The 15,937-nt window shown below is 34.5% G+C and overlaps 1 protein-coding gene across 9 annotated transcripts in view; it reads right to left on the bottom strand.

Moving 5' to 3' along the window:
- SRSF11 (serine and arginine rich splicing factor 11) overlaps positions 1-15,937 on the bottom strand; it is a 43,218-nt gene continuing 27,281 nt past the window's right edge. For 6 of the 9 annotated variants that reach the window (XM_046000192.1, XM_046000201.1, XM_046000208.1 and 3 more), the window contains 8 exons: positions 15,345-15,394; positions 13,844-13,971; positions 11,964-12,045; positions 7,525-7,656; positions 5,572-5,661; positions 2,240-2,356; positions 1,481-1,619; positions 1-1,374 (listed from right to left, as the gene is read on the bottom strand). In XM_046000192.1, coding sequence (XP_045856148.1) covers positions 1,177-1,374; positions 1,481-1,619; positions 2,240-2,356; positions 5,572-5,661; positions 7,525-7,656; positions 11,964-12,045; positions 13,844-13,971; positions 15,345-15,394 — 936 coding nt within the window. In that variant the 3' untranslated portion in view covers positions 1-1,176. The remainder of the gene's footprint in view (positions 1,375-1,480; positions 1,620-2,239; positions 2,357-5,571; positions 5,662-7,524; positions 7,657-11,963; positions 12,046-13,843; positions 13,972-15,344; positions 15,395-15,937) is intronic. The other 3 variants (XM_046000234.1, XM_046000222.1, XM_046000213.1) reach the window with 3 other exon arrangements.

Genomic DNA, 15,937 nt, shown 5'->3' on the forward strand with positions numbered 1-15,937 from the left:
TAAGTTTAAGGGTTTTATTATCAAAGTCTTGTAAAACAATTTCAGAAACTGTACATCAACATGGCACAGACTGTAGCCTACTTTTGTTTATACTGCACAAAAGTGAAGCTTGAAACTCCTGTAACTAAGAAAACAGTTGCCTAACTACTTTGCATTTAACATGAATCACTGTGTGCATAAGATTACTACTGCAGTAACAGTAACACAAATTTATTGGTTTTATACAACTTGAGATCAAATAAAAAGTACATTATCAAGTAGATTTGTCTTATTTTAAAAGCATATGAAGGTCAATTTAAAATGCACTACCCCCTTTTTCCAACACTGAGATTAAAACAAATTAATAAAAGAGTGGAAAATTGAAAATCAGGACAAGAGAAAACTTTCTTTTTTTACAGATGGACTCAGGATAGGCAGCTTTCACTGATGTAGATGTGGAATAAATTATTTCAGGAAAAAAAAATTCCCAAACACCTTATGAGAAAGTATACAACTCTACTTCAAAATATGCTATTTACTCACTGCCAAAGACAGTTTCATTTGAAATCTTGTTTCTGTAATTAAAGCCTAATCAGCCATCAAAAAAGGTTAGTGCATATATAACCTTTCAAAGTTAAACAAAAGCCACAAAAATTTAGCCACAAGGCTTAAAGGATTATCTTCAGATGTAACTATAAGAATGTTAATCTGTCATGTCAACAAACAAGACCATAAGTAGATCCATCATGTTTGAGGATTTTAATGACATTTAGGATATTCCTGCCACAATTAACATGCAATCAGTGCATTCCCTACATGGCTCTATTACGGCAATGAATCAAATTCTAGAAATACTATAAGTGAACTTACTTAATAAAGGAGATCATACAACATAAACAATCCATGCCTGCTGTAGATGCATGCAGCTTTTCATTTTTGTTATGAAGCAGCACCAGAATAGTAAAACTGCTTGGTTACTCAATCAGATTTCACCATGTCAAGAATTGGTTACTCATGTATCATTTTCTAAAAGCTTTTGGATGTAAATAACTAATATCAGTATCAGGAGCTTTATAACCATTTGTAACTCAGAGCTGTATACATCTAGGTTTGAGATGAACAAATATAGCATTAAGAAATCACGCAAAGGAATGACACTGATGCATGTATACAGTTGGATTCCCACGGAGGCGATATTCAGTCACTCATATCCATGTCTTCTTCATGATGATCATCCCCATTCACTTTGGATTCTCTTAGTGAATCACCAGTTCCCTTTTCCACAGAGCATTCTTTTGTTTTAGGGGAACTTGGTTCTGTTGGCTTTTTCTCCTCTTTTTTCTCTTTCTCGCTGTCATACCCTTGTTCCTCTTCATCGTAGTCCCGTGTAACCTGCTTTGCCAAGGAGAATAAAAAAAGTAAACGTCTTCCCAGAAAAATCGCTTCTTAAAAATTACCAGCACTACCCCAAATATCAAAGTAAATTAGTTTGTAAACATACTTTTACATCTTTATCACTCTCTGATTTTCTTTCCCGATCCTTTTCCTTATCTTTACTTTTTTTCTTCTTGCTTGTTGATCGTTCTCTTTCATCTCGGCTTCTTTCTTTGTCTTTATCTTTTTTCTTCTCCTTTTTATGTCTAGAATGACAGTAAAATATTCTCAAAAAAGATGCTTTAAAGGAACCACTCGAAGTTTCACCCTTAAGTGTAGCAGTAGAGTAGGTTTAAACTTGTTCAGACGGTGACTTTGACCCTAGTTCACGTGACATGAACAACAACAAAGACCCGTTTCAAAATGCCGGATACAAGTTGTGCACTAGTGATACAGGCAAGATGACTGTAACTGGTTACAGGTCTAAAATGCCCGATCCTAAACACTTTTTATAATAACAAAGTCTCAAGCAGAAAGGAAATATATCAGCATATTCTTTTTTTTTTTTTTTTAAGATTTTATTTATTTATTTGACAGAGAGAGATCACAAGTAGGCAGAGAGGCAGGCAGAGAGAGTGAGAGGGAAGCAGGCTCCCCGCCAAGCAGAGAGCCCGATGCGGGACTCGATCCCAGGACCCTGAGATCATGACCTGAGCCGAAGGCAGCGGCTTAAACCACTGAGCCACCCAGGTGCCCCAATATATCAGCATATTCTTACGCACTTTAATTTTTGAAAAGGAAGAAAAAGCCGAGGAGAGTTTTTAAAATAAAAACTGACAGCTTCTGAAATGTAGAAAGTACAGATCCATAGCATCAACATTCTTACCTCCTAGGAGATGGTGAGCGAGACAATTTTCTTTTAGGTGACCTAGGCTTTTTAGGAGATCTTGTGCCACTCCTACTTCGTCGTCGTCGTCTCTCTCTAGAACCACAAATGTGCAAACTAGATTTTAAAATACAGTATTATCTAAAAAATGCAGATACATCATGGCAGATGGTGTCTACTGAAGGAGATCCACGAGGAACTCCAACAACAGGATCTGATAATTAAAAATCCATTTTCTTTTTTATTTTATTTAGAGACTTTATTTTAAAGTAATCTCTACACCCAGTGTGGAGCCTGAACAAAACACCGAGATCAAGAATCGCCTACTCTTCTGACTAAGCCGGCCGGCACCCCTGAAGAGCCATTTTCAAATACTGTTTTGAGCTGAAGAATCAAATGAGTAATTTTTTTCACAAACTATATGATTTTCCTTTCATGCCTTCAAGAAACCCCTAACCTGTGGCAATTCTTAAAGACAGAACTTCTGGGGTCGCTAGGTGTCTCAGTGAGTTAAATGTTTGCCTTCAGCTCAGGTCATGATCCTAGGCTCCTGGGATCGAGCCCTGCATGAGGCTGGCTTACCAGGGAGTTCTCTTCTCCCTTTCCCTCTGCTGCTTCCTCTGCCTGTGCTCTTGCACTCTCTCTCCCAAATGAATAAATAAAATCTTAAAAAAAAAAAAATTAAAGTTCTAATTCAGGAAGGAAAAACAGTCTGAAGCCAACTATTTCAGATCTCAGTTTTAACAATGGCCTGAACAGGTATAAAATAATATGCCATGATATAAAAGTCAATTGCTAATAAAATTGTAAAAAATTACTTTTATTAGGTAAAATTCAGGTAGAGTTAGTAGTAACAAAGATCAAACTGACTCCCTTCAAAAAAATGATGCTCCCCCCAACCATGCTTTGAGCAATTAGTTTTAAAATGCATATAGCATTTCCCCTTAAAATTGTGGCTTTTTCTTTTTTAATATTCTGCTTCTATCACTATTCTCAAAAATTTTAAAACTTGCAAGATGACCATTATTACAATTTAGGCACAAGTAAATAATAAAAAATGAAACCCCACAGTTTGGGTTGTTTTTTTAAAACAGCTTTTTCTTTAACTCTTACCAGCCCTCTGTGACCTCCCTTGGCAGAAACATTACACACAATCTTGCATTCATCAACTATTAAGTCTGTCACGTCTGTACACCTCCTATTTTTTGCTACTGCTCTGTGTAACCAAAACTCAAAATACCCTAGATGAAAGAGATGTTTTGTATTTGTGTCAACTGAAAACACAGCAAGTATATAATTAAAACTTAACAGAATACACCTTAACTTAAAATAATCCAATTATTAAAGTAGGATAAGGTGCTTATAAAAGTACCTTAAGTAAAGCAACAGCAAAAAAAAAAAAAAAAAATGCCTCTAGTTTTCAAGGTAAGAACATGTATGTTGCTACCTCACCTTTTGTGCCCCTTTCCTACCTATGCAGATGTGGTTTAGCATTTCCTTAAGCACTCACACCTAGTTTATTTTCTTGTTTACATATTTACCTTTAAGAAACTATCACCCTGGTGAGAAACCCTTTAAGTATTCATGCCAACCACTGATCTATTTCGTCTTTATAGATTTAACTACTCTGGACATTTCATACAAATGGAATCATACAATATATGGTCCTCCTTTGTGACTTTCATCTGTCATACATTTTCAAGGCTCATCCATATTAAAGCATCTATCAGTACACTTTGTTTTCACTGCTGAACAATATTCCACTGTATGAATATATACCATTTTGTTTACTCATGTTAGTTAATGGACATTTGGGTTGACTTTTGGATTATCATGAACAATGACAGAAGTTTTTGTGTGGACACTGTTTTCACTTCTCCCGGGTATACCTCTAGGAGTAAAAAACTGCTGTGTCAAGAAATTCTAACTTTGAAAAAATTTTTTATTTATTTATTTGACAAAGAGAGAGAGATCACAAGTAGGCAGAGAGGCAGGCAGAAAGAGGGGAGGAAGCAGGCTCCTCACTGAGCAGAAAGCCCGATGCAGGGCTTGATCCCAGGACCCTGGGATCATGACCTGAGCCAAAGGCACAGGCTTAACCCACTGAGCCACCCAGGTGCCCCAAGAAATTCTAACTTTTTAAATAATTGCCAAACAGTTTTCCAAAGTGTCTGTCCCATTTTTCGTTCATACCAGCAATGTACAGAGTTCCAATTTCTCCACATCCTCACCAACCACTAATTGTATTTTTAAAAAAATATTACCATCCTAGTGGGTGTGAAGTGGTTATGATTTGCAGCATTTCCTTCATGACTAATGCCAAATATCTTTTCAAAAGCTTATTGGACATGTGCTTATCTCTGATGAAGCTATCTTTGCCCATTTTTTACTTGATTATGATTTTTCAATGTTCTAGATAACAAGTTCCTTACCAGCTTATATATAATTTGCAATTATTTTCTAGCATTCTGGATTATCTTTACCCTCTACATACTGTTCTTTGCAACACATGCTTTTGGTATCGATTTTCAATTTACTTTTATTTTTCTGCTTATACTTTTGGTGTCATTTAGGAAACCACTGCCAAATTCAAGGCCATAAAGATTTAATTCTATGTTTTCTTCTAGCAGGTTTTAGTTTAGCTTTTATATTTAGGTCTTTCATCCACTAAATTACTTTAACCCACTGAGCCACCCAGGCACCCCAACTAAATTACTTTATATATATATAAAGTGGGAACCTCCTAGTGAATTTGAACATCTAGATTAAAGAATATAATACTACAGCAAGTCATGTGTAAATGAGACTGGAAGAAAATGGAAGTAGCCAGCCTTACTACTAGCAAATGAATTCTATATTAAGAGTGAAAAACAGATTTTCTGTGGAGTCAAGTTGCAACACTGAATTTTCACTAGCAGATTAAAGATATAATTACTAGTCAAAGAATGATACAAATCGGAACTTATATGGCCTTTCATTTTATCAATAATGACCATATATGTGGATATTTTAAACATGACTTAGAATAATGAAATGAATTTACTGTAGTAATTCAGCATGTTAACCATTAAAACTTAAACTAAATCAGGATGTGAAATGTATATGGCAAACATAAAAATTGACCTCTGTTGAAGTCCACGTCATTTCAATTGTAACACCATAACATATTAAGTAAAAAGAACTTTCGATTATTCTTCACAAATTGCTTTTAAAAAACTTCAACACTGAAGTATGTACCTATGTATTGGAAAACATTTAATGCTCATGGCCTATTGACATTCTTGCAAACAAGGTTGTAAAATGTACCAAGAACTCAAAATGCCACTTCTTACCTGCTTGCACTTCTGGAACGTCTGGCTGTGCTGTAACTTTTTGGTGGTGTTTTGGAACGTTTCTTTTCTTTGTCTTCTTTCTTTTTGTCTCTAATAAATGAACAAAATTTACAAATGCATTAGAAGATTCAATGAATATAAATACAGCAACGACAAATAAAAACAGAAGCAGAATGAAATCTAATCCCATTCTTAAAACATGAATATTCTTATAGAAACGTAATAATAGCTTAAGGGCATATTTGGTAAATAAAAAAAATCATTTCCTGCTATTCCACATAAAACTTCTCTCCAAAAGAGCAAAACAGACTATGTGATGAAAAAAAAAATATAGGATGTTGTCCAATTTCTTGGTATGTCTGGCAATAAACACCAAGATTTATTTATTATTAAAAGATTTTATTTAATCGTCAGAGACAGACAGAGGAGAGAACATATAAGCAGGGGGAGTGGCAAGTAGAGGGAGGAGGCGGCTCCCTGTCAAGCAAGGAACCTGGGATCATGAACTGAGCCAAAGGTAGATGCTTAACTAAGTCACCCCTGGTGTCCCAACACCAATAGTTTCAATAATTGTCTCCAGGCTCTTCAACACCTTCTTCTTCTCTCAGCAATTACCAATTTCCCCACCTACTATGACTCTGTGTCCTCTACTGTCAGGCCAGAACCCACAAAGCACTACCAGATTTAACGACTAATATTACCAATATTCTTCCAAAGTACATACCCCATTATGTTGTTAACCTTTACCATGGACCAAGACAACCGTCTTACTTTTTCCTCTGCTACATATTCTATGCTATTCAGTACTGTAAGAAAAATATCCCATCGCAATGGAATATTACTATACATACTTCAATTCTAAATCTTTTTAGAGATTCTTGTAAATTTACTTTTAGTTCCTACAGCATTTTTTCCTCCCTAGATTACCATTCTCCCCAAGACTCTGCACAAATTGACTAGATTAACATGACTCACCCTATAAAATACAGTAACTAAAAGCCTCCTTACAGGCTAACACTCAGTACAGCTACCCCCCCCAAATCTTTGCTCCCAGCTGAGTTATATGGTCATGGAGAATAAACTGTTTTGGACTTCAACTGTCCTTATTATTTTAATTACATAATTAAATATACAAATGGATAATGGGTAGTATAAAGGGCTGCTTCTAAAAAATTAGGTAAATATTTAAGAAAGAAATAAGGACACTGCTCAAAAATAAGCGTTATGAAATTGTATACATGTGACAACTATAAATGAGAAAAATATAATAAAAATCTAGGTACTTTTTAAAAGTGATAGTTCTCTTGCCACAGTGCAGGTGGTTCAAGTGAAAAAACAGCAACTTGTTAAATGCTACTCAAGACTACGTATTAACTTAAAAGGGTCAGGCCCTATATGAAAAAGACAGAGTACTGTATAAATTCACATTTAAGTCAAAATACAGTGTTGAGGTACAATGTTTCTTTAGTGACTCCTCAACTTTAACCTTCTATTCATTCCAAATCATGGGACAGGAGGCTCTCCAAATATGGTTCAATGTTTGCCATATATTAATTCTTAAAAAATATTTATAAGGTGCTGATACTGGGATTTAGAAAGGTAAATTAAGGCATGGTTGTCTGCCATAAACAAACTCTTCAGCATATTGTAAAGAATGGTGGTAGCACTATATCCTTAGCAGGGTTGAGTGGAAAGAAGGAAACGAAAGAACGTAGTAGGACAGATAACTTTTACTACAAAGAAATCATCTCAGTTTTCAGCTGTAAGAAGAAACCTTAAGTTTACAAAGGAGCCCAGGAAAACAAATGTCAGCCTCTTAAAAAATTAAATAGTTCCTTCTCCAATCGAGCCCTCTCTCCTTCCACCACCCCTTTTGTCATTATGTAGCCCGTATCTAGAATTTTGGAAACTTTAAAACCTGTCTTCCCACCTAATGTCAGTAGTCTACTATACCTGTTTTTTGATGTGCTCCTTGACCTTCTACCTCTCTCTCTGGAATGAGATCTTCTCCGTCTTGGACTTTTGGATCGTCGCCTACTCCTTGACTTAGAATGTGATCTCCTTCTTGATCTGCTTCTTGACCGCCTAATAATGAATACATGCGTATAAAGGCAAACAGACTAGTTCTGTGACTGTTTCACTTAGCACCAAATGATTCAGACATATGGGTTAACCATCAATAAGTGGGGGTAATTTCCTATCAGTTGCTGCTATCACTTATTTAGTCCATAAAGCTTTTCCTTTTTATGAAGATTTTATTACCTTAGGGAGCAGGAGTGACCAGGGTAGGGGTGGGGAGAATCTTAAGCAGACCCTATAGCCTGATACAGGGCTTAATCTCACAATCCCAAGATAATGAGGTGAGTCAAAACCAAGAGTCAGATGCTTAACTGACTTGAGCCCCCCAGGTACCCCTAAAACATCTTTGATTCCCTAGAAACTAATACTTTCTAACACCTAGAATTTCTCACCTTTTCATCAATCTGTCAGAATAGTCCTATGCCCTGAAATTACAACTCTGAACCTAAAAATTGTACTAGAGAATGAAGGAAAATAGAAAGTATCTGATTCACTTGCATCATCTTCCACCAACTATACAGAATTTTAGCAGGTGTCTTGTGTAATTCCTCACTATGGCAGGATAACTCTATTGGTCGATTACCAAATACTTAATATTTGCTTACTACATGCTTTATAAGTACTTATTCTTACAATAACCCTTTCAAGTAGGTACTATTAGAATTCATTTTATAAATGGAAACCACTTAAGGTGTGTTGTTGCTTTCTATGATTTCTAATTCTTCTCTGAAATATTATTTTACTTCTTTGATTTACAACCTCAGAGATATCCAATGAAGCCCTATATAGATATATACAACTCAGCACAAACTGCCTCTTTAACTCTCATTTCCCCTCACCATTATCACTAGCTCTACATGATCATCTCTTTCCTGTCATGTAACAGAAGTGTTTCTTTCTGCACCATCTCCCAGCCTTTTCCCCCAATCCTATATACTTTCTCTTCCAGGACTTAAGAAGCACAATTAAGTTTTTGATGTTGTCACCAATCCTCTTCCTCTTTTATTTTATTCTCTCTTAAGAATAATTAAAAATAAACTGCATCCTCTGCTTAAGACTTTTATCATTTAACTTCTAAGGACCATTCATTCAACCTGTTTCTATGGAAAACTTTTTACATTCACTTAAGCTGCCCAGAGAATAGACAATTTAGACATGGTAAAGATTTATGTCCAAATCTCAGTTCAATGCCAGCAAATGGAGAGCATTCTTTGAGCCTATTACTTAATGAAAAATAATAGCACTTACATTGTGAATATTTGTTATTTAAAATTTAAAATGAAGTTAAAAAGTCAGCTCAGTGCTTATATGTAGGTATATATGAGAACTACTGATTCCTTTCTTTCCTCTTACTAATGTGCCAATATGGGTTCTGCTGTCTCCTTCTCTAAAACCACTATTTGAAAACCCATCACTAGTGTCTTATTGAATCAATAAACTTTCATTTTAATCATCTCCTATTTTTGACCATTATTTGGAAACTACTAAAACAATCCCTTTCAATAACATGTCTATATGCTAGGAAATGTTCATGTAATGCTTACCTACCTTTTTATAAGCTTCATAAAAATGGGGACTAAATTTGTCTACCTTATTCAACACTATACTCTCGAGCAATCAGTACAGTGCCTGACTCTAGTAAAAGGTACTAATAGTATATTTTAGGTGATAGTGACTCTATGAAATATCAAAATCATCACTTTCTTCTTAAGAGTAAAAATGAATTCTGGAAAATAAAAACTGATGTTATTAGAATTAAACACTACTCATCTTTTGAGTATACTGGATTTAAGAAAATTACGTCGACCATCATTTTTGCTAAACTGAGTTACTCATTTTTCCTGCTTTTAACATAGACACAAAAAACAGAAATACAGAAACAATAAATCATAAACATTCTCACAGTTTTTTTCTAAACAAATGATTAATAAAAGATAGTTTCAAAAATCTAATAAGCAGAGGTATCACACCCATCTATTTACTATAAGGTCCTGAAAGTTATTTTTTTAAGAGTAATGTGCTACAGAGCTACTTTAACACACTTACTAGTTTATATAATTTTATAAGTTTATATAATTTATAAAATCTGATTTTATTAAAAAATCAGAAAAATATACGAAATTAGTATTTTAAGTTTGTTGAAAGTAATGCTGATTTTACATGCCAAGATGCTTAAGATACTATAACCCATAATAATCCATTATGTTGTATTATTATAAGTGTCCAAAAATACTCTGTTCAAGAAAATAAGAAATGTTTCACTATTATTTCCCACAGGTTGTATTAAAATAATTCAAATTAAACCTGAGAACACTAGTATGTACTTGGAATATACAAGAAAAAAGGACTTAGGTTCTCAGACATTTAAAGTGTTAAAATATAAGAGCACGGTCCTGAAAAATTAGGATTATAAGTAGTACCAATATTTCACATATTTAGCTGATCCTGAGCAAGCGAACAAAAAGGAGTTCCTCAGGTGGATATGGAAGATGTGAGAAAGAGCATTAGGCAGGAAGGAACATTATGAGCAAAAGCATGGAAGCATACAGAAAAATGTACGTTCAGGCAAACAGTACCGTAATTAACTGTTTTGGACTGGCAACTGACAAGTGTGGAAGATAAACAGGGTTAAATAGTAAAGAAACCTGAATGCCATTCTAAGGTTTTATTTACCATGTTGTTAAGGCTAATAAGGGTGCTCCTCAAAGTTTAACAAGGCTGTGACATGATCCAGACTTGGTTTTTTGAAAGACATTTTTAGGAATGAGACAGGTTGGGGAAAGATGGGAGGCCGGGGGCGGGGTGGACAACCCTGTAACATTCTGCTACAGACTGAATTTTGTGCCCCTTCCAAAATTCTTATGTGAAACCCAAATTTCCAGTGTGATGACACTGAGGTGGAGCCTTTGGAAGATAATTAGGTCATGACAGTAAGCTTATAAAAGAGATCTAAACCCCTCACCCATTCCATGTGAGGATAGTAAAAAGACTTACAAACAAGGGTCCTCACTAAACACCTAATTTGCCAAGACCTCGACCTTGGACTTCCCAGTCTCCAGACCTGTGAGAAATTAATTTCTGTTGTTTGTAAGCCACCGACCCTATGGTATTCTATTACAACAGCCAAGTGGACTAATGAAATGACTATGAAAAGACCTGACAATGTCATGGGGTCCACAGGTCAAAATTATTTAAAAACAAAACAAAACAAAATAAAAGAACTACCAAGATATTATCTGCCCTTTTCACTGTATTGACATATAAACTAATAGTGCAAAAGCAATGGTGGTGTGAAAGGGTTTTATGATCTTCTTAGCACCAATCAAGATAGCAGGTACTGAACTGCCCTAAATAGGTCTCTGTATTCTTCACTGGCATTTGCAGTATGCAAGTGCAGTAAAAGAAAAAAACAAAAAAAATGCCATTTTCACTAAAGAGATCATTGATGAAGCAGTAAAGACTATTTTATTAAACCTGATTCTTTGAATGCTATTAACCTAGTATTATGAACAGTAAATATTAAATCTAGGCCCTTGAGCAATGTTCTGTGAAATGAATACATAAATCACTTGTCATATTAAAGTTTAATGACTGTTGTTACCAAGAAACACAGCTGCGTGACTGAGCTGTGAGCTTACCTAACTGCTTTCCCATGAAGTAACATCTCTACTTGAAAAAACAAGTATGACAAACTATGGTTGTTTAGACTATGGTATTGGCAGACATTTTCTGGAAAAAAATGCATGAAGCCTATCATCTCAAAAAAAAAAACAAAAAACAAAAAACAAACCCCAAACTTGCTGCTGATAATAAGATCTGAGGTTTCAGGAGAAAATTAAATTTCAGAACACTTGAATGTACCACTGTGAACATGACAGATTCCTAATACTTAAAAGGGTTTTCAGATGAGATGTGTGGTGATATTACCGAAAGTCGTCATTTACAAATATTCAGGCATCAGGTGGGTAAGTTGAAAGAGAAGTCTCAAGAAGTCTAGTGGAAAGTAAGAACTAGAATTCAAGTCAAAAGTTTCAAGTCTAGTGTTCTTCCACAGTCCTAACTCAATTTGGTGCTCCAGTCCCAGTGCCTTCCTCCCATCTCCAGATTTTGGAGTTGTAAAGTACCAATCGTCTATTTAGCCCATACCTTTTCTCCATGTATCCACATGTGAACTCAAACACTCTGCTAATGGTAACAGTTATTAAAACACCCAGAGCTAAGTAGGTTAACAGCTAGCAAATTAAGAAGGATTTGAGATACAGAAATTATCTTTTTCTAAGGTACAATTAACTACCAATAACAATCTATCAAACCTGTGCCTAGAAGATGAGGGAGTCCTCCTCCTCCTAGAACGTGATCTTGACCTTGAGTGCCTTCGTTTCTCTTCTTTCTTATCTGGATTAAAAAAAAAAAAAAGGAATCTGGATTTAGAAACCATAAAATAGGAAGATTATGCCCACTTAGAAGTCATTCTAAGAAATTCTTCAGTATTTTAATTTTCAGGTTTCATATATCATCCTTAAATGTCATATGATCCTTTTTTCTAGGCTTTCAGTAGATCCAAATTACATATCTGATTTTCAACTAACCAAAGTTTCCTTTGACTATTTCATTTGTACCAGATTTGGAAGGCTGTGATGTACTGTCCATAAACAATCTATGAAAAGAATTATCCATCTCATTCTTCATAGGTTTCTAAATGAGGAGTCCCTATTTCCATCCCTGGGTTCTACTTTCCCAAATATAGCTCTAATTGACCCAGATTAAACCTTTATTTTCATGTGTCATATATTAACATCTCCTAACCAGTACTCAACTATAAGATAAATATATTTAACAGATTATATAATAAACAGAAATACAGACATTTTAAATCCTTGTTCCATTAAAATGTTCCTTCTTAATCACTTATGTCTATGTGCCTCTGCTAAATAAATTCCTATATATTTATGTTACAGTGGTTGATTAATAAACTCAATATTTGGCCTTCAATTCCAGAGAGTCACGATTCATTCACTGTTCTCACTACACTCTGTGACAGAACTGGCTTTTAGTAAGCTAGCTCTCTTTTCTTAACCTGTCTGAACTTCCTCCTCCTCTCTAATTTTCAACTGTGTAAGTCAGGAGACAGATCTAGATGATCTGACTACAATTTCCTAGTTTTAAATAATACATAAGCAATTTCTTTAACTTAGGACTTAAGAGAAATAAAGCCACTGCATTCTTCACATGTGGTCCACAATTAAAGTGAGACTGAATTCTTTCACATTTAGATCATTTCATTAACTGGACTCAATTTATTGCAAATGTCAGTAATAAATTCACAAAAATCTTGGGGAGAATTTATAAATAAACCACTTTCAGTATTTCCAGTTATTAGTTTTCAATGAAAACAAAAAGTTACAGCACGGTGTTTTGGCTCTGGAGTCACATACATCCAGTTGTGTATCTAAAACTCTTACTCCTTGCTTTATGGCCTTGGACTAATTAATTCTGTTGATTAAATAACAGACATAAAGCACTTGGTATTAATTTATCCAACATTATAATTATCTTCCTAATACTACACATATCTATTAAGAAATAGGAGTGAAAAATTAGTAAAACATTTATTTGATGTGGGGAAAAAATAATCCAGAACCAAACATCCAATCTATATAGGCACACAATAGGATAACCATTCACTTCACCTCGAAAAGACAATCTGCAGAAAATAAGGTAGTATTTTTAGGTATTTGGTTTTCTTTAAACAAATGTCTTAACAGAAGCATCTGTAGTAGGTTCTCTAGGTCAAATAAAAGACTAAAATCAATTAGGTTATCCCAACATAAGCTAACATAAGTCTAAGCACTACTATTAAGGAATGCATCATTGAAGGATAGAGTAGGGTACCCTGACGGATGTTTAGCTATGTCCTGATCCTCTACCCACTAGAGATGCAGTTGGTACCAACATGACAATTAAATATCTCCAGATATTTTCAAATTATGTCTAGGTGACAAGTCCCCTCCCCCAACCCAGGATCACTCTACAACATGACCTTTTATCAGAATTTTATCAGAATTTGGAAAATTAAAAGATGATTATAATTAAATTTTAAAATGACTGTAATATTCCCAAACTCATGCAATAATCATTTTTGTCAACAATCACATAGTTTAAGATTCAACACAACTGACTAACATATTTTTACCTGGTTCTATAGCAGCAGAAATTAGGGACTGTGCTTCTCGTACTCTCTTCATGGCTTCCTCTATTTCTTTACTAGAGGTATCTGATTTCAGACTTGGTGAAACAAGACCAGCAGCTACATGATTCAACCTGAAACAGAACAAAGAACTGAGATCGAAGTATTTTAAAATGCACATTACAAATAAATGTAAATATTTCATGTATCATTTTAGTAAGATACTACTTGAAAAAGGAGTTATTTCATGTTAATTTTGATAAAACCATGTACAGTATAGCATCCTTTTCAATGTTTACAATCTGCATTTTAAAGATTGAAAGACACCTGGAACAAGAAAAAAATTATCTATTTTATTTTGCAGAACATCCATTAACTCTCCATAAATGCACATTGAAAAATGTTATTCCTGGGAATATAAAGATGCTGAAGATTTATGAGTAACAGAACTTTTCTTCATATGATTTAAAAACTTTCTACAGCAGAATTTTCCTAGGGAAGAGTATTACTTCTAAGGTTGCAGAAGGGCAGAAAATGAAGCAGAGGCCAATGGCACACCAAAGTTACTCATGAAATTGCTGACTGGAAAGATGGACCTTTTAAAGTTTTATACAGGACAAAAAAAATTAAAGATAACAAATGTTAAGACAGTTAAGTATTTGTGGAGAAAGGGCAATGTAAACAAGAATGGGTACTGAGGGAATTTCAACTGTACTGGTGTTACATGCTGAATGATAGGTACATGCTAAGGTTTTAACAGATAATTTTTAAGAAAAAAGGCACTATTATAGTCAAATGATTCCGTTCTCCCTCCCACCATGTTCTCCTACTTATTTATAGTGAATTTCACCAAGCAGGAAAAGCTTAAGTTCAAATTTAATATATCAAGTAAAATATTTCATGACTGCGTTACATATCAACTAGAGAATGTAATAGTTACATCATAAAGAGAACTTTTCAAAGCACCTAAAAAAAGATGTTGGTATTATGTGACGTGTACTAGTCTTTTGCTCTGGGATAGTGGTTTCCTTCACTTCTATCTGCCTGACTCCTATTCATGCCCCAGGCTCAGCCTTTCTGATCTTAAGTTCTCCTTGTAATAAATTCCCATAGCCCCTGTGTACTTGCTGGATGCACATATTTAACTACATTTAAATAATGTCTCCTTTTCTGACTAGAGTATAAATGCTGTGAAGGTACAAGCTTACAGTAGGTACTCAGTATACATATATTTTTTAAATGAATCAACTAAAGATAGTATTTTGCTCTTTTTCAGTTATCCTGGCAAAAACTATTTATCAAACTGTTCAGAAAGACTCAATTTATACTGAAACAAAACCCTTTGTAGATGGGCTTACCTCTGAATTTTTCTCTTTGTTTCTAGAAAACAGAATTATATATTGTGTAACTTGAAAGAACTTTTTTAACTATCAAAGAATAACTTCTCCAGCCAGACATTCACACACTATATCCGTATCACCAATGAAAACATGGAAAAAATCCTTACTTGGGATCAACAGTACTCATAAGCTTCAGCAACTGATCCGCAGCAAGCGACTGTAAAAACAAAAATGTAACAGCAGCGAGAATACATAAAATAAATGATTGCTATTTTATTTTTTTCAGTATATTGAAATGCCTTAGGACAATCTGGCCAACATACAAGAGATTACATTATTTTAGGCACACTGATGATCAACAGAAACATAATGTCAGTGAAATACATCATATAAAGTTAAGCTGCTTTAGCAGTTAAATATGAATATGTCTAGCTGAACATCTAGGTTTTATAGAACAGTTACCTCCTGCTTATTTTGAGACTGAGGAGCTAATACTTCAAAAAAATGTATAAAACAAAACTCCAAGTGGTTAGGCAGTACAATAAAAGATTTCCACAAAGTTAGGACTTCAAGAAAAAATCTGGCTAAATAACAATGAGAGAAAACAAAAATTTCCAAGTAACAACAAATTATGAACCCACGTTCCCATCCTTTCATGACTGTTTACTCTGACTCCAAAAATACTGATGTATTGGCTTCCTGTGACACTACTTTGAATGACCCAAAATGAAAAATTCTTTAATGGTTAAGGGGCTGATAA

This window comes from Meles meles, chromosome 1 (assembly GCF_922984935.1).
Source record: "Meles meles chromosome 1, mMelMel3.1 paternal haplotype, whole genome shotgun sequence".
NCBI classification, from domain to species: domain Eukaryota; kingdom Metazoa; phylum Chordata; class Mammalia; order Carnivora; family Mustelidae; genus Meles; species Meles meles.